Source organism: Wyeomyia smithii, chromosome 2 (genome assembly GCF_029784165.1).
Source record: "Wyeomyia smithii strain HCP4-BCI-WySm-NY-G18 chromosome 2, ASM2978416v1, whole genome shotgun sequence".
Lineage (NCBI taxonomy): Eukaryota > Metazoa > Arthropoda > Insecta > Diptera > Culicidae > Wyeomyia > Wyeomyia smithii.
In genome coordinates, this window is record NC_073695.1 from 179,880,060 (window position 1) to 179,906,137 (window position 26,078).

At 39.5% G+C, this 26,078-nt stretch overlaps 1 protein-coding gene across 1 annotated transcript; it reads left to right on the forward strand.

Moving 5' to 3' along the window:
* Positions 1–17,813: 17,813 nt before the first annotated feature.
* Positions 17,814–21,745, forward strand: LOC129721204 (protein HID1). Its single transcript, XM_055673499.1, has 6 exons — positions 17,814–18,055; positions 18,236–19,279; positions 19,349–19,439; positions 19,589–20,538; positions 20,594–20,922; positions 20,980–21,745. Exons 1-6 carry the CDS (start codon positions 17,990–17,992, stop codon positions 21,041–21,043), a joined length of 2,544 nt encoding a protein of 847 aa, XP_055529474.1. The 5' UTR covers positions 17,814–17,989; the 3' UTR covers positions 21,044–21,745.
* The last annotated feature ends 4,333 nt before the right edge of the window (positions 21,746–26,078 follow it).

A 26,078-nucleotide genomic window follows, 5' to 3' on the forward strand; every position in this document is an offset into this window, starting at 1 on the left:
TCGTCGATATTTCATTCAGAGAAGTCCGCGTGAATAAACCTATAGTATCAATAAGACACATAAATTTCATTACACATTTCCTGTGATCCCGCCAAATTATTATCAACGAACGACCACATCATGTTGCGCAAATGGGAGGCAAAGGTGCTTGCACTTCTGGTAAACCAAAACAAATTTGTTCTGTTTGTTTACAACAACGAAATGAATTGACGTGAGTGAAAGTCAAGCCTCGCTTTGATTTTCAATCAGTATCGCATGTTTTCTTCGCATCAGACACAAAATAATAGCTGAAATCAAAACAGGGATTTACGCGAACTTTACGTTCAACGTCATACTTTTGTTAACAAAAAAAAAAAGCACTCCAACGTTGGACCAATCTAGCAATATTTATTTACGCGCCATCCGTACAATTCACCACGCCCTGCTCGCAGTTGTGAATGGATGGCCGCTAATCACGCTTCATTTGTGTGATTGACTTGACGTTATCGCCTGTTATCAGTGTCGTGTGTGAACGGAAAACCGAATGCAACAATTTAGCTCAATTTTATTTCAATTTCACACTTTTAAATGTTTCAAACGTAAATCCAAATAGTTTATTAGTTCGCATAGCATTGTTAAACACCCTTCCCAACAATTTGTTGTATAGTAGCTAACAGAGTTGCTGTTCAGCCATTATTCACCAAACGGCCTTTTTTCGCTTGCTGCAAAAAAAATTTTCATAAGTTGTGGAAATGTGTTTGGTGTGTTTGTTGGAATCAATTGTATTTACATGAAGATGATAAAAGTAAGAAACATTAAAAAATGTTTCTGCTATACAATGACAATCCGTAAATAGAGCTTTGGTCTTTTCGTATTTATGATGACTTTATAAAAAGATATGGAAATCTCTTATTTTCCAGAGCAAAGCTTTCCGTATGTACGGTTGGAATAAAGTGCGTCATAAGTCGGACCTTTGGCAGGAGTGGATCAAGATGATAGATTCCATTGGTACTGTTCGTATTCCGAGGTGCTATTTCACTCGAGCTACTGCTGAGACTTACAATGCTGCGCAATGCACGTCTTTGTTGACGCCAGCGAGAAAGCTTATGCGTGTGCTGTGTACATCCGCACCATGAATAACAGTGCCAAAGGTCAGTGCGCTTTGCTGGCAGGTAAAGCTAGAGTAGCGCCAGTCAAACCGATGTCAGTGCCCAGGTTGGAGCTCAAAGGATGTGTGATTGGGGCGAGGCTCGCGAAGCACGTTCAGGAACATCACCGTATTCCGATCGACAGGCGCTTCTATTGGACAGATTCGACCACAGCGTTGTCGTGGATACGAGTTGACCCACGCAACTATCGATCATACGTTGCCCACCGAATTGGGGAAATTATGGAGGCGTCCAGCGTAGCCGAATGGAGATGGGTTCCATCAATACTTAACCCAGCAGATGAGGCCACCAAATGGGGTAAAGGACCGTATTTTAGCGATGAGAGCAAATAGTTTGATGGGCCAACTTTCCTGCAGCTGCCCGAAGAAGAGTGGCCACATCCAGTAGAGGCAACTGTATCTACAACTGAAGAAGCCCGAATGACAGTTCTACTTCATACGACTAAAAAATTTACGGTTTTCTGTCAGCGGTTCAGCCATTGGGAGAGTTTACTTGGAGTAATGCGATGCGTGCTTCGCTTTATCAACAACATTCGGCGTGGACGTACAAGGTTTGCTAAACAACTGAAGCAAAATGAACTGCGAACTGCCAGAGATGCAGTCTTCAACCAAGTACAATACGAAATATATACCGAAGAGATGATGGTTCTGGCCAAAATCGACACACTGCCCTTAAACCACTTAGGAACGATCAATAAGGACAGTAGCCTGTACCAATTTATGCCGGTTATGGACGATAACGGGGTGATTCGACAAGGTAGTCACGCAAGGAAGGCAGAGCATTTACCTTTCGACACAAGATACCCCATATTGCTCCCAAGAGACCATCCCGCTACGAGACTGCTTATTGATTATTACCATCGTATCTACCGTCATGCCAATCCTGAAACGGTGGTCAATGAAATGCGACAGCTATATATAATCCCAAGACTTCGGACGATGGTGAAATTGGTATCACGAACGTGTCAATTCTGCAAACTACGCAGAGCTAAGCCTCAAATACCACCAATGGCACCGCTGCCATCGGCACGTCTGGCGCAGTACTGGTAAAAGTGGGTAGATCGAACGTAAAACGGTGGATTGCTCTGTTCACTTGTTTAACAGTTCGAGCAGTGCATCTGGAAGTAGCATATAGCTTATCAACAGCTTCTTGCATTTCGTGCGTTAGAAGATTTGTCAGCCGCAGAGGGTCTCCGGTGGAATTCTACAGTAACAACGGGACAAACTTCCAGGGTGCAGATCGGATTCTTCGCGAGCAAATTAACCAAGGACTTTCGGCAACCTCTACTAACGCAGAAACTAAATGGAACTTTAATTTACCTGAAGCTCCACACATGGGAGGAGCGTGGGAGCGTTTAGTTCGATCCGTTAAAGCCGCGATGGGGGAAGCGTATTCGGACGGGAAGTTGGACGATGAAGGGTTGCAAACTTTGGTCGTATTTGGCGGAGAGCTTGGTAAACTCGAGGCCTCTGACGCATCTACTACTAGACTCTGAAGAGTCCGAAGCGCTCACTCCGAACCATTTTTTGCTTGGTAGCTCGGGAGGAGTGAAGCAACCTGTGTCCGTTATCGATTCTGCCAAACCGCAATTTTTGAAAGCTTCGTGGGAGCAGATCCAGAAGCAGCTCACCGTTTTTTGGAAGCGCTGGCTGGACGAATATTTGCCGGTTATTCGCAGACAGCCAAAATGGTTTGACGAGAGTCGGCCATTGAGAGAAGGGGATTTGGTCTTGATCGTGGATGAAAGAAAGCGCAGTTGGTGGACACGAGGCCGAATTGTCGAGGTGATGCCAGATGGAGAAGGGAGAGTTCGTCAAGCGCTTGTGCAAACAACGAGCGGTTTGATACGACGTCCGACGACGAACGACTTTTAAACGTAGGAGAAGGTGCAGTCTTGGCCAACAGCAAGATGCACCGGGGGGAGGATGTTGGAGACAAAACAGCCTGAACAACCCTGCCAATAGTCGGTATATGCCATCACCGTCTTATAGAATCCATTGAACTGAATTCGCCTGTCACCCCGGCATATCAACAAGGCGAAACGTCACTGCCAATGAGAAGACAAATTCATCCAGATCAGTGCGCGTGTGAAAATTAAAACTACAGCAGGAGATTAACCTTAAATTTAATAATTTGCTACTGAATTGATAAGTAATTACAGCCTAAGAGCGATAGCTTGTAAGTAAATACAAAATCTCTTGAAATGTTTGATTAAAATTTGCCTAGAATAAATACAGGAAAAGATAGCTTAGAAGGGAGAGAAAGAGAAGTTGGATAGCGTCAATAAGCAGAAGAAAACTTGAAAATTTGTAAGTAATATTTATACTAAACCTAAACCTAAACTTAATGAATAAAATTTGCAGTTGAGCTGCATAGATCGTGCTGCTACAAAAACTGAGTTTTCAAAGCCTTGGTGCTACATTCCGATTCGGAACTTGACCTTCTGTTTATTAAAACACAGACTTCGCAGCCGACTGTTTAGTGTACAGGACATTTGCGGGCCTAGCGCTACGATCCTATTGACACTAACAGTCTCTCCCGAGTCGAGACTCGAACCTATGGCGACTGGTTTGTTAGGCCAGCATCGTACCTCGAGACCATCTGGTAAGACTACATAATGTGGATATAAATTATCTTGCATGCTTATTTTGTAGTGATAATCTTGAAATGCATATGTATATTAGGGTGGGAAATCGTTATATGGAAAAATCGAAACTTGATAGCAGAAAGCCAGAACCAAGTTTTTATTGTTCTGTTTGAGGCCCAAACAATCCTGAATTTATTGCAAGTCGATTGGTTTTGTCTCCGCTTGGCGCATTGCATTTTGAATTTATATGGAGATTTGTATGGAAAAACCAACTTTTTTGCATTTTCCATTCTAAAGAGCTCAAAAAGACTCAAACCATAGGTTTCATGACTTCAAACAGTAGGTTTTTTGATGCTTAACAACTTGGCCGAAGACACTGAAGAGCTAGGGTGTGCCAAAAAAATACTAGAGCTGTTCAAAGTTGAGTATGTCGAAATTTCCATCAGAAGTAACCTCTGAAACACGTTGTAGATTCTATGTACGCCTAGAATATTGACCTAAAATAGCCCTAATATAACCTAATATAGACCTAAATTTGTTTGCTTGGTCCAGGTGAGTGCATAAACTTGTTACGACAGGTATCTTCTGATGAGAATTCTACTGACGCCGGTACATTGGTAATGTTGGCAGAAAAAAAAAATTCTGCATTTAAATCGACATACTCAACTTTGAACAGTTATAGCTCTTCTTAGGGACATTCTAGCTCTGCAGTGTCTTTTGCAAAGTTTTTAGGCATCTAAAATACTATACTTTGACATAATATAGTGCAGTATTAGAGCATTATTGAGCTCTCTAGAAAGATAAATGCAAAAAAGTAGGTTTTCCCATATAAATTTTCATACAAATCTGAAATGCAATGCGCCAAGCGGAGACAAAACCAATCGACTTCAGGTAAGTTTAGGGTTGTTTGGGATCCCAAAAGGAACCAAAAAAACTTGGTTCTGGAAAATCGATCACTTTTCCCCACCCTAATGTATATACAACAAACATCGATTTCCCGTATTGTTTGGTTTCGATGTAGACAATTTTCTGAAAAACTTCTTACAAAAAGTTCTTTACATCACCTTAATTTGTATCGAAAATAACTTAATGAACGGTGTGGGAATCAATTTTTAACAGGTAGTTTTCTAACTTTACCTAACAACTCAAAAAGTGTGTGACTTGCTATTCAAAACTTATTGAATAATATTCATGTTCCATTTTAATGTTACTGTTTTTCGCAATTGATGAAATTTGAATTTGAATGACAGTCCAAAGTCTCTGATTGATCGTACATTTCTCTAATCAGAAGTGACTTGTATTTCAACTGAGTTTAACATTTTATTGCTCAATCATCTTAACTCAGCATCACATATAGCTTATGGAGAATTCAATCACCTCTCGAAAGCTAATGTATAGCGTTTATACCAACAAAGCTTCGAGCTGGATATTTTTCCGATCACAACTAAGCATCGATCCGGCTCGAATCAGCCTGTAACCCACAAAAACTAGTAAAAGTGGCACATGTAAATGTGACGGCGATAGCAGTATATTCGTACGAATCAGAAATGAATAATTCCTATCAAAAAATGTTTGTTGGATGATTCGCCAACCCGCGGGTTCAACTGATTTACAAACAGAAAACAATGACAAAACATATTTGATTCGTCGATATTTCATTCAGAGAAGTCCGCGTGAATAAACCTATAGTATCAATAAGACACATAAATTTCATTACGCATTTCCTGTGATCCCGCCAAATTATTATCAACGAACGACCACATCATGTTGCGCAAATAGGAGGCAAAGGTGCTTGCACTTCTGGTAAACCAAAACACATTTGTTCTGTTTGTTTACAACAACGAAATGAATTGACGTGAGTGAAAGTCAAGCCTTTTCAATCAGTATCGCATGTTTTCTTCGCATTAGACACAAAATAATAGCTGAAACCAAAACAGGGATTTACGCGAACTTTACGTTCAACGTCATACTTTTGTTAACAAAAAAAAAAAAGAAACGCACTCCAACGTTGGACCAATCTAGCAATATTTATTTACGCGCCATCCGTACAATTCACCACGCCTTGCTCGCAGTTGTGAATGGATGGCCGCTAATCACGCTTCATTTGTGTGATTGACTTGACGTTATCGCCTGTTATCAGTGTCGTGTGTGAACGGAAACCCGAATGCAACAATTTAGCTCAATATTATTTCAATTTCACACTTTTAAATGTTTCAAACGTAAATCCAAATAGTTTATTAGTTCGCATAGCATTGTTAAACACCCTTCCCAACAATTTGTTGTATAGTAGCTAACAGAGTTGCTGTTCAGCCATTATTCACCAAACGGCCTTTTTTCGCTTGCTGCAAAAAAAATTTTCAAAAGTTGTGGAAATGTGTTTGGTGTGTTTGTTGGAATCAATTGTATTTACATGAAGATAATAAAAGTAAGAAACATCAAAAAATGTTTCTGCTATACAATGACAATCCGTAAATAGAGCTTTGGTCTTTTCGTATTTATGATGACTTTATAAAAAGATATGGAAATCTCTTATTTTCCAGAGCAAAGCTTTCCGTCTGTACGGTTGGAATAAAGTGCGTCATAAATCGGACACACAATGTACCAAGAAAGCGGATTCTCTTAATCTCTACCATTCACTAATCTCATGATTAGTCCGATGCAAATAATGCTGCAACGGAAGCTGGAAATCAATCGCAGTCACGTGAAACTATGCAATGGCACGATCGTTTTTTTTCTTCTTCATAATGAGTTCTGCTAGCTCGATGTTGCATCAGATTGGTAATCGTTGTCGATTTTTATGTACACTTCAGTTATAAACACCAACTATTTGAGATTTTATGATAAACATGAAACTGAAATATTATAATCCCGACAGTTTTTAACTTTCAAGCAATGAAATATTTCATTTTATTGCATTTCAAAGAAGCATATAAATGGGAGAGCTTTGGTGAATTCGCTTCGATGTTTACGAATCTTTGTCGTTGATTTGAAAAAAAAAATCAAAAGAACAAAACAAAGATCCATAATGTCAACATATTCTAGGCCAAAAAGAAAATGGGACTTTTCCAAGGCCTGGTTGTAGTGTTCTGTAGTGGTCGGGTTTGAGGTTTTTCTAACCCGTACCCGATTCGAACCCGATTCTTTTTCGTTTAAAACCCGAACCTGACCCGAATCCGAAACTTTTTTTTTAACAAACCTGAACCCGACCCGAGCCCGAAAACTTTCGGAACTTGAACCGCAAACGGTGTTAAAATGTAAGTAGTTTTTTAAGAGTATGCGAAATTTCACACAATCTCGAGTTTCTCGAAATTAACCCTCTGGTGCCCAATGCCACCTTTTGGCGGGCTTTAGTCAAACCTCTAAAAAGCTGCAATAAAAACCTAAAAAATGTTCATAATTATTCATAGTGATTTTACCGAAGCCCGTCTAGAATTTAACTTGGGCACTAGAGGGTTAAACGAAATGTATCGAAATTGATCATACATTTTTTAATAAAGCAATTCTCGCTGAAACTGTCCCACTGGTGACATGACGTCTTTCAGAAAAGATATTTTTATGTCTAAATGATTGATAGTAGCAAAAAAATGAGAAAACCACTTTGGTTAGTTCATATTGATGGACCCCTCGGGCACAAATCGGTTAAACGGTTTTTACAAAAATTGATTTATGAGCAATTCTTGGCCTTTTTATTGATTTATTTCTCTTGAATTTGTCATTGAACCCCCTGCAACCAACACATCGGTTTCAAGAGAAATGATAGAGCTTTCATTTGAAGTAGAAAAAAATTGGCCGCCATCTTGGATCTCGCCGCCATCTTGGATTTCATCAGAAAAAACGTGTTTTTGAGCAAGTTCGCAACCACCGGTTTTAAGTTTGACGTCACCATTGTAAAGCTGAGAAAAATGCTTTAAGATACATTCAAAATATTAGGTGAGCATTGAGGTTATCTTGTCATTCTGGTCACTTTTCAAAATCGACCTTCAAACAAATCAACGCAATGTACTGAGCCTGTGGTGTGCGTATGATGTGGACAGTCAGTATTTCTAGTTCACAGGTAGTAAGTGAACCCACGCACCGTAAATTTTGAATTGCCTTTAATCAATTGGCTGAATTTCGTTAAGGTAGCAAACGTACCCTTTTCGTTGATAAGAATTTGCTAGGGACCAAAACAGTGATGATTCTACTCTTATTTTATTTACGCTGGAAGATACGCAAATCTTCTCCAGGTTACTCGGGATATACTTGATTCATACTATTCCTTGGTACACCATACCTAAGTTTGTTGATAGTAAAGTTTAATGCATGAAAACCAACAGTATATAACAGTAGCAAAAACAACATCTAACATTAATTTGTTTAATTACTAAACACGCGAAAACTGTCCTCCATACAGGGAACCAAACTTTGTTCTAGCAAAAATATCGTAGAGAAGCTTAATCACAAATTACGCTACACTCAAGGAGGAGCGAGGGAGTGAAAAAATAAACAATGTGAATGCAGTGAAAAGGGATCAAAGATACGATTTTTTGCTTTACGTAATTTGTGAACAGACCCAGAGTCACACAGGCTTTGGGCCATCCACATTCCATGTGGACAACTTTAGGGAGGGGGGTCTGTGTGATGTCCACGGTCCACACAAAATTTTGAGAATTTATATGAGAAGTTGTGTGGGATGGGAAGGGGGTGGGAGTAACAAAATCCTTAAAAATCTGTCTACGTGGAACATGGATGGTCCCTAATATACACTACACACAGACACACACCACAGGCGCAGCATGATTTGATATTGGCCGCACGTCATGCGTTGTACAGTTTGAAGGTCGATCTTGAAAAGTGACCATAATGACAAGATGACCTCAATGCTCACCTAATGTTTTGAATGTATCTTGAAGCATTTTTTCTCAGCTTTCCAATGGTGATGTCATATTCAAAATCGGTGGTTGCGAACTTGCTTGAAAACACATTTTTCTGATGAAACCCAAGATGGCGGCGAGATCCAAGTTGGCGGCAAATTTTTGAAGTAGAATACTTCTCTCAGGAAGTTCGGCTACATAGGGATGTGAAATGAAAATCTAAAACCGAAAAAAGTGCAAAATATGTCCAATTTCAAATGCGAATAAATCGGTTAGTATTCGATGGATTTTCTTCGTTCTTGCAGCGATAGATTGGAAAATCTTCTAAGATTCTTTCCAAAAGAAGATAATTGTAATTTTATTACTCACACTATTGTACTATTGAAAATACTCAAGCGTCGTCAAAACGAAAAATTCGACCTCTGACTGGTCGTTATATGATTGCTTCCCAAGCACGGTCGACAGAATCATATACCTTGCAATTGAAAACATGCTATTTGGCCTATATAAGAGCCTGTTTCAGCCGAAGCCGCTCATAATAGTTCTAGACAGCGACAACAGCAGTCGTGCGCCCTTAGTAGCAGCACTAGCAGTGCAGTGGATACCAGCGATGGCGGAAAGCGGCCACAGCTGTGGCGTAGCAATGGATAGCGCACTAGTTGCAGCGGATTCCAGCAACGATAGCAGCTGATGCAGTAAGGCACTTTAGTGAAATGCAGTCTCTGTGCGATAGTGGGCACTAGTAAATGCATTCAATGAAAAGTTGACTCATTTTGACAACACGTGAGCCGTCTAGTTTTGGGTGTTATATCTGCATTCCACTGTTTACTTTATCACAACGAATATTTTGTTCGCACTGTTAGTGAAAACGCAAAGATGTAATCGGCATCTTATCCGATACTAAATTGAACAACAAATTGTCCTTTTCAGGATGAAATAAAAACCTGATGATTAAAGCGTTGATGTTTTCTCTTGAGTAAATTTACATTTTTAAATTTGTAAAAGCTATAAATTTTACTCTATTTCCGTGTCTCAGAACGTACTGAATTATCTTTTCCTTCCGTCATGAGCACGACATCCGAAAAAATTTCATCTCAAAATTTAAAAATTGTCAAGCCCCAACCATGAGAAGCAACTTACTATATTATTGAAAATGGTCAATCCTTGTTGAAGCGTAAAATTCGATTGATCTGATTAGTCAACGTTTATTGGCTAGAAAAAATGACTGACACGCAAGCAGCCGGGTTATCTTTCTTGTAAAAGTATTCTACTTCAACTTGCGGTCGTGGCTTTGCACACAACCCTCCTGTTATTTTCTACTTCACATGAAAGCTCTATCATTTCTCTTGAAAACGATGTGTTGGTTGCAGGGGGTTCAATGACAAATTCAAGAGAAATAAATCAATAAAAAGGCCAAGAATTGCTCATAAATCAATTTTTGTAAAAACCGTTTAACCGATTTGTGCCCGAGGGGTCCATCAATATGAACTAACCAAAGTGGTTTTCTCATTTTTTTTTGCTACTTGCAATCATTTAGACTTTCAAATATCCTTTTTGAAAGTCCTCATGTCACCTGTGGGACGGTTTCAGCGAGAATTGCTCAATAAATAATAACAACTTATAATTTCTGAACCAATTTTTCTGCTGTTATAAACTCCAATTGAGGTCAAAAAATCGCTTCAAAGCTTCAGGCCTTATAAAGTTTTAAAATATCTAGAGTTAACCATATTTTTCTTGATTCCCGATTTTTTTAGCATTTTCTACTTAATTAAACCACAATACGCAGTATGGTGGCGCTAAGAACACTTAAGGCCCGAATACACACCAGAACCTTCTAGCTTTGCCTTCTAGTGAAGAAGGCAGTCGTTCGCCGCCTTCGGCTGCGTACTTGACTACCTTCCGTGTAGACGCATCGTGTCTTCCACACGGTCTTGTGTCGCCTTCTTTTGGCGAAGGCGCTGCAGAGCCGTAGGTACTCCTTTTTGCGTGGAGGGGCAGATATTTTTTTTTAAGTAAACGTTTTTTGGAGGTAAAGCCGTTTAAAACCGTTATGTGCTCGACAAAAAAGTACCTTTACGCGTCCAACGGAGTTCCCGAGTACTCACAAATTAAAGTTCTTATAAGTTTTGCAGTTTTCCTCCTATGTCGATAGTTTTAGCACCAAAAGATTCAGAAGGTCATCTATATATTTTCAAATAAGCGTTAGTGGTGTTCCGTAAGAATTTTCTTATTTCCGAAAATCTGGTTTTCCGGGTATATATTCCAAAAAAAACCAAGCTGCGAATGTGCGTATCATTGAAAAACCTAAATTAATCCACTTGGCGGTCAGACCCAGCCGTTCTCATTCAAACTTTTATTTGTTTAAATAGATTTACATGAACGCTTCAATCCAATAAATGTCTATTCACTCTTTAAGTTCTAAAATATTGATGTTGTAATCTATACAAATAAAAAGTCAAGCCGGTCTGTCAGTCTGTCTGATCCTTATGGGCTCGAAAACTACCGATCGAAGTGAAAATTTGTATTAAGGGGTTTTTGGTCCCGATAAAGGTTCCTATGATAGTTTGAGACCCCTCTCTCTTCTGGAAGGGAGGGGTCCCATACAAATTAAACATAAATTTCTGCACAACTCAAGAACAAACCAAGCAAATGAAACCGAAATTGGCACCATATTTGGCAGGTGAATGTTTTTAGTGGTAACAAATTTGTTTCATAATCGATCTCAGGTGAAATTTTGGATTGTAAGATGGCAACTTCCGGTTTATGGGAAACAGCCAAAAATGGCCGATTTCCACCCAATATAATAATATTCGGATCTAGAATGATACACAGGAGCTAAAATCGACCACAGATACCATTTTCAATTCTAAGATGGCGACTTCCGGTCTCTGAGAAACAGCTGAAAATTACCAAATACCACCCAATATGAGCGTTTCTTCAACCAGTATGACGTTCAAAATCCAGAAATTGTCTTCAAATGCCATTATGAAATCCAAAATGGTGACTTCCGCTTTTGGAAAAACAGCGGCAAACGACCAAATACCACCCAATATGGGTATTTCCGGAATCGTCATGATGCACTGGAGCCACAAATCGACTTCAGACAACATTTTGAATTGTAAGATGGCAACTTCCGGTTTCATGAAAACAGCCTGAAATGGACGATTCCCACTAAATATGAGTATCTCCGGAACCAGAAAGATGGACAGAAGCTAAAAATTGATCACAGGCACAATCTTGAATTTTAAGATTGTGACTTCCGGTATCTGGCAAACAGCCGGAAATGATAAAACACCATTCAATATGGATGTTTTCGGAACCAGTGTTACGCCCAGATGACAGGAATTGATTTCACAGGCAATTTTAAAGTCCAAAATGACGACTTTCGGTTTCTGAAAAACAGTCCAAAGTGACCAAATACCACCCAATATGAGTATCTCCGGAGAAAGAATGTTGCAAGAAGCTAAAAATTGACCTCAGACACTATTATGAATTGTAGGATGGCAACTTCAGGTTTCTGGAAAACAGCCAAAAACGGCCGACTTCCGTCTAACATGAGTATCTCCGGATCTAGAATAATACACAGCAGCAGCCGGTTCCAGGGAAACAGTCGAAAATGATCGAATAACACCCATTATGAGTTTTTCTTCAACCAGAATGACGCTCAGATACCAGAAATTATCTTAAATACCATTTTGAAATCCAAGATGCCGAGTACCGGTTTGTGAAAACAGCGAATACTATCCAATATGAGTATCCCTGGAACCAGAATGATGCAATGAGCTAACAATTGACCTTAGGCAACATTTTAAATTGCTAAATGGCAACTTCTAGTAAACAGTCGAAAATGACGGAAAATTGCTCAATATGGATATTTCCGTAATCAAGATGATGCATAGAAACCAAACACTGACCCTGGACACCATTTTGTATTTAAAGACGACCGCTTTTAGTTTCTGAAAAACAACCAAAATAACTAAATACCTTCCAATATGAATATATTCAGAGTTAAGGCGATGTACAGAAGCCAAAAGTCGAGGATGTTGGCATTTCGATAAAACCAATCATTTTAAACGATTTGTTATTTGGTTTTGATCATATCCTATGGCCGATTCGTCGTGCATTTGGAGACTTCAAACACATCGCAAGAAATCAATGAGTTTGGAACGTTCAAATAGTACGATATAACATTTAAATTATGTTGAGGCCACATATATCGATCAAAGCAGGTATAGTTTTCAATAGTCTTTGACTTTCTATTCTTTCCATAACTTTTGAGCCACATATCAAATTATTATGAAGTTTGTTATTTGTAAGTTTGAGAGATGACTCGCTCGTATGACACTAGTTATGTTCAAATAAGTCATGTAATCTCTGTGGTAATAGACTTTCGTTATTTAATTAACAATTTCATACATAACGGTTGCTTAAGTTCGTTTATTATCAAACTAAATGGGAACGTATAGGGCAGCCAAACTTTGAAACCACGTGTTCAATCATAATTCATCAGTTAACCCTTAACTAGCCCGCTCATCTGATAATAATTATAATCAATTCGGTTGTGTAGTTTCTGAGATAGTAAAGTTTCGTGATTTTCACATTTCAGTACATTACAGACGAAGTTACACTTCGATTACAGTAAAATTCAATAGGGTGTTATGAGGCAGCTAGACCTTTCATTTGACACCAATTTTGTGGAAATCGGGTCAGCCATCTCTGAGAAAAGTGAGTAAGTCCAAGCAATCTTCGGAATGTGTTCCTTTTCATAGCTGGATTTCACATTTTTAAACATAACAGGCAAAGTAATAGTCCGATTGCAAAACAAATCAATAGGGTCTTATGGGGCAACTAGACCTTCCATTTGACACTGATTTTAGGAAAATTGGTCCAGCCATCTTTGAGAAACATGAGTGAGATTAAACAGTCTTCAGAACACGTTTCTTTTCATAACTTTTGAACCACAAATTCAAAAGTTAAGGGTTTTTCAGGTAGCCCGTTCAAATTTTGTTCAAATCGGTGGTGTGGTTTTAGAGATAATGATGTTTCATGCTTTTTACATTTTGATACATAACTTCTAAACTATAAATCCGATTACAATGAACACACACATACAGAAAATGCTCAGCTCGTCGAGCTGAGTCGAGTGATATATGCCATTCGGCTCTTTGGAGCACTTTTATTCTTTCGGTTTTGCAAGTGATTGCTATACCTTTCTAGGAGAAAGGCAAAAAAGCAGGGATAAAAGCTTTATAATTTCTGCCTTACAGTGACGAACCCGCTATTCGACCAATTCAATATTCATTAAATAAATTATCAAACCAGCAAGAGAAGCAATGCAAGGATGAGTGATGGAATACAATGATTCTATGACACTTATTAGAGCCATTTACACAACGTTCGAAAAACTAAGAACAGAAGAGAGTTCTAAAAAAAATAATCTGAAACAATAAGTGCATTGAAGGAATTACAGCCTTAGAAACCCATCTTCGAGGGTCGCCTTATTCAAAATCGACGACACTGAGGGATTCTATTCGCGAAGAAAAAATGGAGCGATTCAACCGTTAGCCCAAATTCTAAATTTGACGATTCGCATTGTTTGATCAATGTTTATGTCCGGTTTTATTTTGGACCGAACTGTAACATAGTTGTCCGGGCTAGGTAACGGACTGGGTTTGGCCAAAATTAATTTGAACTGAACATAAACATAAATCACAAGAAGCACACTGCAGGAAGTTTAGATACTGTCTGAATATTGAATTTTTTAAAAAACTAGTCTTGTGTGTCATTTTTTGCCCACGATTTTTTAAATCCAAGATATCAAAAAGTGAACAATAAAAACTTCTGGAAAAACTGGTCAAATTTTGCAGTAAAACATGTTTTGCATTGTTCTTATATAATCAAACATATAACACTGTGATTGGTTCTCTCATTAAAATGACACATTTAAAAAAGCTGACATTTTCACTCACAGTCCGCTGGTCCGGATATCCGAAACGGAAGTTTGCGGATCGTCAGTTTAAACTTTGCCGCGAATCAAGCGGGCTCACCAAATGATTGAGTAATTTAACCTTTTTGTCATATGAGTTCGACCGTTTTGGTTGTTCGGAATTAAACATGTTTTTTTTTTTTTTTGAGATTTAATGAACTAGGTACTACTGGAGACTATTCAATAATGCTTATTGGTCATATTTCAGATTTTTCATTTGGTTTTTTTTACCTAGTAACAATCAAATATATGAGAAAATTGCGTGGTGGGGCAATTAAAGCGCGTGGGGGGGCTAAGCCTCCCCTAGCCCCCCCGGTAGCTACGGGCCTGAGGCGCTGGCAACGCCGTGTTGTATCATTTTCCGCTTGCTGATGATTCGAGAAAGTTGTTGCTTTATTTTTTTACTTCAACAAACAACACGGCGAAGTACTAGACGGCGTGATTGCGCCTTTCGTGCAGACGAGTGAAAGGTGGTAGATGCCAGAAGGCACGCTGGAAAGTTTCAAGAAGGTACTGACAATTTTTATCAGGGAGGCGTTGTCACGCCGTGTGCGTATTCGGGCCTTTAGTAGTCAATGATTGGATAAAATCGATAGTTTTTTAGCTCTTATCGATATTATCGCAATGAGAATGGTTGCTATTTTTAAATGTAGAAATTTTGAGCAGTCGTAATTTGTACATTATCGACTTCTTTATTTAATTCCTGTGTATATTTGCTTTTTTAAGTGTTGGTTTGAAAAAATAAATACATAAACCTCACAAAATCTGTGTTATATCGTTGCAAAAATAGCGAATGTATAATCTGTAAGAATTTTCATGCGTCTGGCAGCTTCGACTGTAATCCAGTGCTGCCATCACTAAAGTAGTTTAAATCGCAAGTTGCATGAAGATGTCGATAGCATTCCAAACGAGTAAGAATTTGAAATCTTACACGCGATTCCTGAAGTTTTTTGTTCTAGCTTGGATGTCTGTTTTCTGTGATTACACTAAACATATCTCTAAACCACCTTTACACATATGAATCAACGTTAAATCAAATATTGACATAAAAAAAAAACATAAATTGTTATTTTTGGAAGAATTTCGAGAAAAATTTCGTTCAGCTTAGTAAACCTCGAATTTTCGCACAGCCTTTACTTTTTACAATTGGGTCCAAAAGTTTTAAACGGTTTTCTGATTTTTATATATCAACTGGAAGAGTGCAATTTTCTGAGCAAAACGTGATTTTTAAAAAATGTTTATCATTTTCCTTTGTTAAAAATTTAAATTTTAAAAAATGTTTATCATTTTCCTTTGAAGGATAAAAATCTGCTCGAAATGCCTTAAATCACATAAAGAAAAATAAATCATATAAAGAAATTTGAAAATCGTGTGTAAAAATTTTAGTCAAAATACGTTAATACACTAACGACATCTGTCTTGTGGAACCCCAGTTACACTGCATAAATATTGCTGGATCGATATTTTATCGATATTAGTGCTTGATTTGTAAGTGACAAAAGCGCCACATAGCGGGAGCATTACCACTTTGACGGTTGCAAGTTTTTACACATCTTTTGAAAAGAAGATGAACGTCTGTTCTCTGTGCTTAAATGACAGTTCTCTCATATACCGTACATGGGCGAAACGTCATCTAAGACCATTCGAGCAGTTGTTTTATTCTTCATTTAAAAATCAAAGGAAAACGATAAACGTTTTTTGAAAATCACGTTTTGCTCAGGAAACGCCTCTTTTTCAAATGATATATAAAATCCGGTATAGTTTTAGGACCCAATTGCATGTTGTTCGACATTGTTATGCTTATTTGAGCTGGGAAGGTTTCGTGTTTTCAAACCAGAACGCGAGTTTTTTGTCACATTTAAAAAAAAATCAAATCCGAGCCCGACGAAAACCAAAAACCAACAATTTTAGTGCAAAAGTGCTAACCCGGTGCAATGAGGTATAAACAGGTGAGGAAGAAAAAAACATTTGTCTGTATCCAGCATTCCACAAGCGGTAATGGCGGACAGTGCACGCAGCCTATTTTGACGTTTTCTGTAGGTCGGGTAATTTTCAATCGCAGTAACGGAGTGAAAAACATAAAATTTTTACAACGTAGCATAGCAACTTCAATAAACAGTTTTGTTTATTATGATCCGCGCATGCGCACGACGAAATTAAAATAACAAAACGCCCATTGCTGTTGAAGTTGCTACGCTACGTTACGATGTTGTGATATTTTCTACTCCGTTACTGCGATTGAAAATCCTTGACCTACAGAAAACGCCAAAAAGGGCTGCGTGCACTGTCCGCCATTACCGCTCGTGGAAAGCTGGATTCAGCTTTCCACGATCGGTAATGGTGGATAATGTACGCAGCCCATTTTGACGTTTCTTGTAAAGCGGACATTACACGAAGCAAATATTTGGTATATTTCGGCGAGATGGGCCTACCTAGGCTTATATCCAAGAGGAAAGCAGAAGCAAAAAAATATTAATATAATATTATAAAATATTTGGTATATTTCTCACGGAACTTATTTACACAATATTTTCCCTCGGCCAAATATATTTTTTATGCTATTACACTATAGCGAATATTTGTTCATAATTCTGTTTGCTTGAACAACAGCAAAGCCTCTCTGCGAATTTTATAGAATATATATTTGTTGTGCTACATATTACACGATGCGAATTATTTTCAGAAAATAAAGTTGCTAGCGAATTTAGTAAATCTAGTTTTCATTGCATATCTTGTGTGTCACTCGAAAACCTTTGTTTTTTTCTTTTGGTTGAGGTTCAGTCCCGTACTGACTGTTCTATCCAGCTTTCCACGAGCGGTAATGGCGGACAGTGTATGCAGCCTATTTTGACGTTTTCTATAGGTCAGGGAATTTTCAATCACAGTAACGAAGTAGTAAATATAACAACCTCATAACGTAGCATAGCAACCTCAACAAACAATGGGCGTTTTGTTACCCGTTGGGTACGGGTTTGAAAATTTTTGAAAGTGTCGGGGTTGACGAAAAAAAATTGAGTTCGGGTTCAAAAATGTTAGGTTCTGGTCGGGTTTAGGTACAACAAAGTTGAAATTTTCGGGTTCGGGTCGGGTTCGGGTTTCAAAAACATCAAACTCGACCATCTCTAATCGGTACATCCCGAAAACGAATTCGACACAAAAAGATGTGATTGAACTTTAGCGTGTTGAATATTTCGAACGCAGCCACTTTGACAGATACACACAACAAAAACAGTCAGTGGGTTGTCAAGTTGCGTGTTGTCATCTGATCTTTACGGTTTTTCATTTGGTGCTTGCATTAAAAAATTTCACTCTGGAATGTAATCGTCCTACATCGATTAAAACCTAATATTTTCGGCATTGATAAGCTGAAATATTAAAATATCCGTACTACAGTTGCTGCTCAACGAAAATCATCATGGGAAATACCGATACTAAACTGAATTTTCGAAAAGCTATTGTACAGCTTACTAGTAAAAGCCAGGTTTGTTTCTAGACAAAAAATGGTTTTATTTATTCTTTATAGAAAAGTAATCAAATTAATTCGCACTAGGCACACTTTTTGTATAACTTGTTATTATTTTCCTACGTTAACAATACACGGAGTTCAAAGCGTGATGTGGCAAAAATACCATATGTTTTGATTATTTCTTATTTGTTTCAGCCAATCGATGCAAGTGATGACGCATTTTGGGAGCAGTTTTGGTGTGAGCACAACACATCTGTGCAAGATGTATTCGCATTGATTCCTTCGAATGAGATACGAAAGGTTCGGGATGTAATGCCAGCGAACTTAGCTACTCTCTGCTACAAGGCAACGGAACGTCTTGTCCGAGCAGTGGACAACAGTTGCCGGACGCAAGGGGAGCAACAAACTGTACTGAACTGTATTCGACTTTTGAATCGCATCTTGCCTTACATATTTGAAGATCCCCAGTGGAAGGATTTCTTCTGGTCTTCTCTTCCGTCCGGAAATGAAAAAGAGGATGGTTCTGCCCCATTGGCACAGAGTTTGTTAAATGCGATCTGTGACTTGCTGTTTTGCCCTGATTTTACGGTCGTAGGATTACGCAAGTCCGGTCCAGAAAAAGCAGAGGAATTAAATTCTATTGATAGCTGCGAGTACATCTGGGAAGCCGGAGTTGGATTTGCTCAATCCCCACCAAGAAATGGACCAATGGACTCAAGAAGGACTGAACTATTAAAACTGCTGCTGGCCTGTTTCAGTGAAACCATGTATCGTGCTCCAACAATGAGTGACGAACCCAACAAGTGGATAGTTCATTTCACGAGTGCAGAAAATCGGCATGCTTTGCCGCTTTTCACATCGCTACTAAATACAGTGTGTGCGTACGATCCGGTTGGAATCGGTGTTCCGTACAATCATCTTTTGTTTACTGACACGCTAGAACCGCTGGTGGAAGTGTGTTTGCAGATACTGATTGTAACCTTGGACCATGACATAACTAGCAACTCGCCAACGCAGTCTGCTTCGTACTCGCATGATGACAGTACTATAGCTGATAACCTATTTATCAATTACCTTTCGCGCATTCATCGGGATGATGATTTTCATTTTATTTTGAAAGGCGTCACTCGTTTACTTAACAATCCATTGGTCCAAAGCTACTTGCCTAATTCAACCAAACGGCTGCACTGTCATCAAGAATTGCTGGTGTTTTTCTGGAAGATATGTGACTATAATAAGGTGAGTGTCAACTAAATAACATACCGGCACAATCATAACAATCATAAAGGTAATCCCCTTGTTTTTCAGAAATTTCTATATTTCGTGCTTAAAAGCAGTGACGTATTGGACATCCTTGTTCCAATTTTATACCATTTGAACGATTCTCGTGCTGATCAGTGTAAGCATCTTGTCTGCCTTTATGAAAAACTACGTCAAATTAAATTAAGGGCTACCAGTTTATAATTTGAAAAAATTATTGCCACTAATCTGACGTCTTTTATACGCTCCCGAATGAACAAACTCTACAAATCTACAATTTTATTCCAGCTCGTGTCGGTCTGATGCACATCGGTGTATTCATCCTGCTGCTTTTGTCAGGTGAACGTAACTTTGGAGTTAGACTTAACAAACCGTACACTGCAACCGTTCCCATGGACATTCCCGTTTTCACTGGAACCCACGCCGATTTACTGATCACCGTGTTTCATAAAATTATCGCTACCGGTCATCAGCGTCTGCAGCCGCTTTTCGATTGTCTGCTTACCATTTTAGTAAATGTTTCCCCCTATTTGAAAACTCTCTCGATGGTGGCCAGCGTCAAGCTGCTGCATTTACTAGAAGCCTTCAGCACACCATGGTTTCTTTACTCAGCACCGTCAAACCATCATCTAGTATTTTTCCTGCTGGAAATCTTCAATAATATTATTCAATATCAGTTTGATGGAAACTCTAATTTGGTTTACACCATCATTCGTAAACGGCAAGTTTTTCATGCTTTAGCCAATTTACCAACGGATGCTGCTGGAATATCGCGTTGCATGAATAATAGGAAAAGTGGAAAACCACATAATTCTAGTCATGGAAGCAACCGCTCTGAACAACGCAATGTTCAGAACAAGGAGGTGCTACCTTCAATGGCAGGTGCTGGAGATGAAAGTGAAGAGGACATTACAGTAAGAACTGGTCAATTATCGGTTGGTAATCAACAACATTCCGATGAGGAAGAGGACAATCGGAGTGAAATTGTGGAAGAATCAATGGAAGGTTCACGACCAGCACAACCAGCCGAACCGGGAACACTGAAAGCTACTCTCTTAGACACGCCCGATATTGCGCAAATTACAGAACGAGAGTCAGCTCATCCTACTGGAGACGCTGCTACTCCGTCTCCCGTTGAATCGGCAGCTAAGGTTCTGAACGAAGCAGAAAAGTCAAATTCCCCCAACGGATCACCGAGTAAGGAGCAGCCCTCACCAATTAAACGTTCGGTAGCACAGGTATGTTATTAGATTAATAAAAAACCTTTTAAAGAAACGCGATTTTTTGTTCCAGCGCGGTAGTATTCGTGTTACTTCGGCAAATGCACAGCATGGGGCTCAGTCGAAGATGTGGCAGCCTTCTCCGGATTGGGTTCAATCATGGAGATCGAAACTGCCGTTGCAAACTATCATGCGGCTCTTGCAAGTGTTAGTGCCCCAAGTCGAGAAAATCTGTATTGATAAGGGTCTTACCGACGAATCGGAAATACTTAAGTTCTTGCAGCACGGAACGCTGGTCGGTTTACTACCAGTACCACATCCTATTCTAATACGAAAGTATCAAGCAAACGGTGGTACGACGGCCTGGTTTCGCACTTATATGTGGGGTGTTATTTATTTACGGTTAGTTTTGACTTGTGATTTACAAAGAGGAATTTTACATCTCTCTCTATTCTGCAGGAACGTAGATCCGGCCATCTGGTATGACACTGAGGTGAAGCTTTTTGAGATTCAACGCGTTTAAGAGTCAAAGTAAGTACATTGTTATTCATTAAGTAATATTAACCCAATAAAGTCAAGTTTGCAAGCACTGAGTTTGAAATTGAGTACGAGACGAAAAAAAACACAAAATAATTGCTTCTGATCTTTCGTAATATCGTCTATAATGTCATCAACATTTTATGACCAGCTAACGCTCTTTAACCTCTGCTAAGGAGTGCTTCTTACTAAGAAATCGCGACTGAGAGATGTAAGCTTTTTGAAATATGCAGCAGATCTCAATTTATCAGAAAACAACTGTTAAGGCGTTTGTCAAGTCCCATATTACGATTATGTTGCACCTTTAAATTAGTTGTGTTCAACTGCCTAAATTGGTTTTATTTAATATTTTTCTGACATAATGGCTATTGAACGGTAATTTTCTCCCTAAGAAAGTACACATAATATATCTATTGTTTAGTACCATAGCATTCCTGTTCGGTATCACGTACGATAATGTAACCAGTCCAGTGTAAAATCGCAACAGATAAGCTGTCTATTTTAGTTTAGAACGAAGAGTACTATTTTAACACCGTGCAATTGTCTTGTGTATATTCATATAAAATACAAAATTATTTTGAAACTATCCACAAAAACATATAATGTAATATGCTTCTAAGTGATGTGAACTAACAAAAGTGTAACAGTCTATGATCAAAACTTATAAAATAAATAATTATCAAGGACTTATCAGAACTTTCATTTGATAGAACATTAGAGATTTGCGTTTATTCAAAGAGTTTTTGGACACCGAATAACCTAATTGTACTCAAATTGGAACCTAAGATTACCCGAATCGACGAACTTACGATTATTTTTCACTTCTCCGTTATACTAACTTCATTTTTGTAGCAACAGGTCATCAACGATCCACTCCACATAGTTCTGTCTTGTGCTAGTTTTCTCCATTCATCCCTCCGTACTGCATCCTCCAAAGCAATATTGAACAACTAATTCGAGAGCCCGTCGCCCAACTCTTGAACATCCAACGTCACGAACGGGTCCGCAATTACGTTCGCTATCCTGACACTTGATGAGAAACTGCCAGGAAAGCACGAATAAGTTTTGTTGGGAAACCGTATTCAAGCATAATCTTATGGCAGATTGCGCCTAACTAAATTGTATGCTGCCTAAAAGTTTATAACCAGATGATGAGTCTGCAAGGTTACTTTTCTGAACTTGTTAAGTATTTACGCAACGTGAACATTTGGTCTATTGTAGATCAGCCTTCCCCGAAACCGCACTGGTACTTCCCATCAATGGCTCCCTGTAATGGTTCAATCTATGAAACAGGGTGCGGTGTAGAATTGAGTGTTATGATAATCGATAACTCCTGCAAGCTGGTCGATGTCTCTTTTTATAGACTAATCAAATAAGTCCGTTGAACAAGTCCACTAGTAGATTGTCTTCGGCCCAAACTTTTGAGATGAGCCGAGGGATTGCACGTCCTTTCCAGCTGCTTTGTGGTATTTTGGCTCTTGTAAGCTTTACTGAATTCGTCCCTTTTCCACCTTCTCTTCTTCTCTCCTTCTCTCCCTTGTCCACCTTGACATATTGTTTCTAACGCATTGCTAGCAGTATCTCATTGGTTATCAGGTTTTCTTCTCTGTCGTTGCACATGGCTGCACATGGCATTTCACTACTGTATAAAAAATTCTCGTATCGTGTCGCTTCCCTGACTATGGTGCCCACGCGTGCCTGATTCAATACCGATTGTTCAGTAAAGTTCGCCTCAATAAACTGCGTGTTTTAGTTTCAAGCCTCAACGAAGCAAAAGAGGATTTTGAGAACTTGTCACGCTGGAGTACCACGTGTACATTCCAGCTCGCTCAGTGGAGATCAACTGCGTGGTCACCGACTCAAGTCTGAGTGTCGAAAATCGGCAGGAGGCTGTCGTTTTAAGGATTCCAGCCTTCAGCCGGTAAAGATACTAGATTGCAAGCACTTGCCCTCAGTATCGCTCGACGAGGGTGTAAAAACTTACACCGACAGGAGTCTGTCGTGTGACTTTCGCCGGGACTGCCCTGCCTAACAGCCCGCTAATGAACAGCCACAAGTGCAAGCAGTTTGGTCATACGGCCACCCACTGCGGCAATAAAGAACGTTTTGGCTAATGCGGAGAGCAACACGCAACACACGGATGTTGCCTGTGATGAAGGTACAGAAAAGTGCGTTTTTTTGGGCAGATTCCGCATATACCGCGTGCAAACAGTGCCAAGATAAGGCGGTCTCGGAGAGAGTGCTCATAGCGCAGAAGTGCATTCCACCATACTAGTTTCCTCGAAACTTTTCGAAATTTGGTCGTTCGATGAGCATGACTCTGATAATTCAGTTGGAGAACCTTCTTTTGCTGAACCCGGGAAGACTAGGAAAAGAAAAAGCTCACTCCTCCTAAACTTCCTAGAGAAGGTTTCTGAAATGACAGATACTATAAAAACTGAAAGTGGTGTTGAAAAGCCAAAGCAAACTTCTCCGGGATTGGCAAAGTTTCCGACACCTCCAGGAACATCAAATTGCCCAACTGTTGCTTAATTTTCGTCCAAGATTCAGCCAGAATCTGAACTGCTAAAGTTTTCAAATATTGTGGACTGGATTTTTGAAAATTTCAACATAACTGATCCTGAAGTCTTCTGATGACATTTATACCTGCAGTTAGAACGTTTTCAAGACAGTTGATTCTTATTGGCCGCTCCTTGCAGCGATCCTATCCTTCGATGGGTAATTCATCCGCTGAAGTGACGGTTTCTATTTCTGCTCTACAGTGGAATTTTAGAAGTATCATCCCCCAAATTGATTCAATCAAAGTTTTGCTCAAAAAATACAAATGCGATGTATGTTCCCTCTGGGCTCACTCCATTTGTGGACCCTCACTTCCATGATATCAGCACAGACAAGCTTATTGCCTACTAACTTATTTTCGTAAAACGGTTTTTGTCTTTGCTAATGGGTGCGCACGCTTGCTTAAATCAACACAATCGGCATTACTGATGGTTTTTGTCTTTGATAATGAATGTGAACGCTTGCTTATAGCGAGATGAAATCGTCATTGAGTGGCACGTCTGTTTGTCTGTGATATCAGTCTCCTTAATCGAGATACCCGTCACGGATGAGTATTTCTAGAAACTAAAAAATGCTATTTTTTCTATCGTGTCTACCTCCCCTCGACTGAAGCGAAATCATCGAAGTTGTCGCTTCTCAAATGGAAATACAAAATAAAGCCCTTTTATTGCCTTATTATATATTTCCCACGGGCACAGGTTGGACACCGACTGCTCTTCGATATAATAGAACTTTTACCCTCGCCCCGGCGTGGGTTGGGGTGCCCCTTCTAATGATAACCGCCACTCTTTGATCTAGAACCTTTGCGATGACTTCGATTTGACAATTTTGAACAATGGGGTTATAGTACGTGTACCGAAACCTCCAGTGCAGACATCGCTACGGTTGGATTACACATGGGAGGTAATCCTGAATCCCCACGGTAGCGATCATTTGCCTATCTTAATTACACTCTCACTGCTAGCCAACAGATTTGTGGGAAGTTATCAGGACGGCTTCGTGGAAGGACGATCTACGACGGACGAAATCTTTACTATACGACAGATACTCTAGAAATATCGTGAATACAGAACCTCCACGTAACACCTATTAATCGACTTCAAAGCCGCGTATGACACTTACGACTGGAAAGAGCTATGGGAGGTCATAGACGAAAACCGCAATCCGGAGAAGTTGTTTAGACTGATAAAGACTACGGTGAATGGGAAACGTGGACAATGCTCGAGTATGACCTACGCGTGTTTGGAGTTTTCGAACGACGGGTACGTACGATCTTTTGCGACGTGCTGGACAACAGAATATGAAGACGGACGATGAACCATCAGCTCACGCAACTCTATGGCGAACCCAGTATTCAAAAGGTGGCTAAAGCTGGATGGATACGCTGGGCAGGGCACGTTGCAAGAATATCGGACAATTACCATGCGAAGACAGTGTTTACCTCGAATTCGATAGGAGGAAGACGACTAGGGGCGTAGCGGGCAAGATGGGTAGACCTGATGAAGCGAGATCTGGTGAAGAGTACACGGTGTACTTGGGATTGCAGAGCGGCAGCCAATAACCGCGTGAAATGGAGAAACTTTGTGAATCAGCCCATGTCATTTTGACGGAATGCCAAATAAAAACCTGAATTAATCCACCTAGCGGTGAGACCCAGCCTTTCTCCTTCGAACTTATAATTTGTTAAAATAAATTTACTCCAACACTTAAAAAATACACCTTGATTATTTCTGCTGGATTTGTTATTCATTCTAAACAACAAATTTTTGGTAGCCAACAGCACAACTATACCGAAAAAAATTTAAAAAAAAAATTTAAAATTTAATATATCATCGGCTTCGTGCAACACTGGCACAACATCACGTTCCGATTGGGAGTGGGGGGCTCATATGGTTCGTCAGGGGTCAACGGTATTCTTCACGGACGGCTCAAAAATCGGTTCAAAAACGGGTGCGGGAATCTTCGGTCCTGGAGTTCAGATATCGGTGGCTATGGGTGAATGGCCAACAGTATTCCAAGCAGAGATTTACGCTATAATTGAATGTGCCAACGTTTGCTTAATGAGAAATTACAAACATGCGAATATTTGCATTTTCTCTGATAGTCAAGCGGCGCTGAAGGCTTTATGTGCCTCCAAATGCACGTCAAAAATTGCCTGGGAGTGCGTTCTCTCTCTGGGGAGCCTGTGTCGTACGAACTCTGTCAATCTGTACTGGGTTCCAGGGCACTGCGGAATTGAAGGCAATGAAAAAGCAGACGAACTGGCCAAACAAGGTTCCACCTCCCAAATTATTGGTCCAGAACCCTTTTGTGGCATTTCAAACTGTACAATAAAAATGGAACTTAAAAACTGGGAAGAACAACGGGTGTCTTCCAACTGGATGGCTGTCGGAGGATGTCACCAGTCAAAAAGGGTAATAACGCCAAACGCAAAAATTACAAAAAAGCTATTAGAGCTTAAT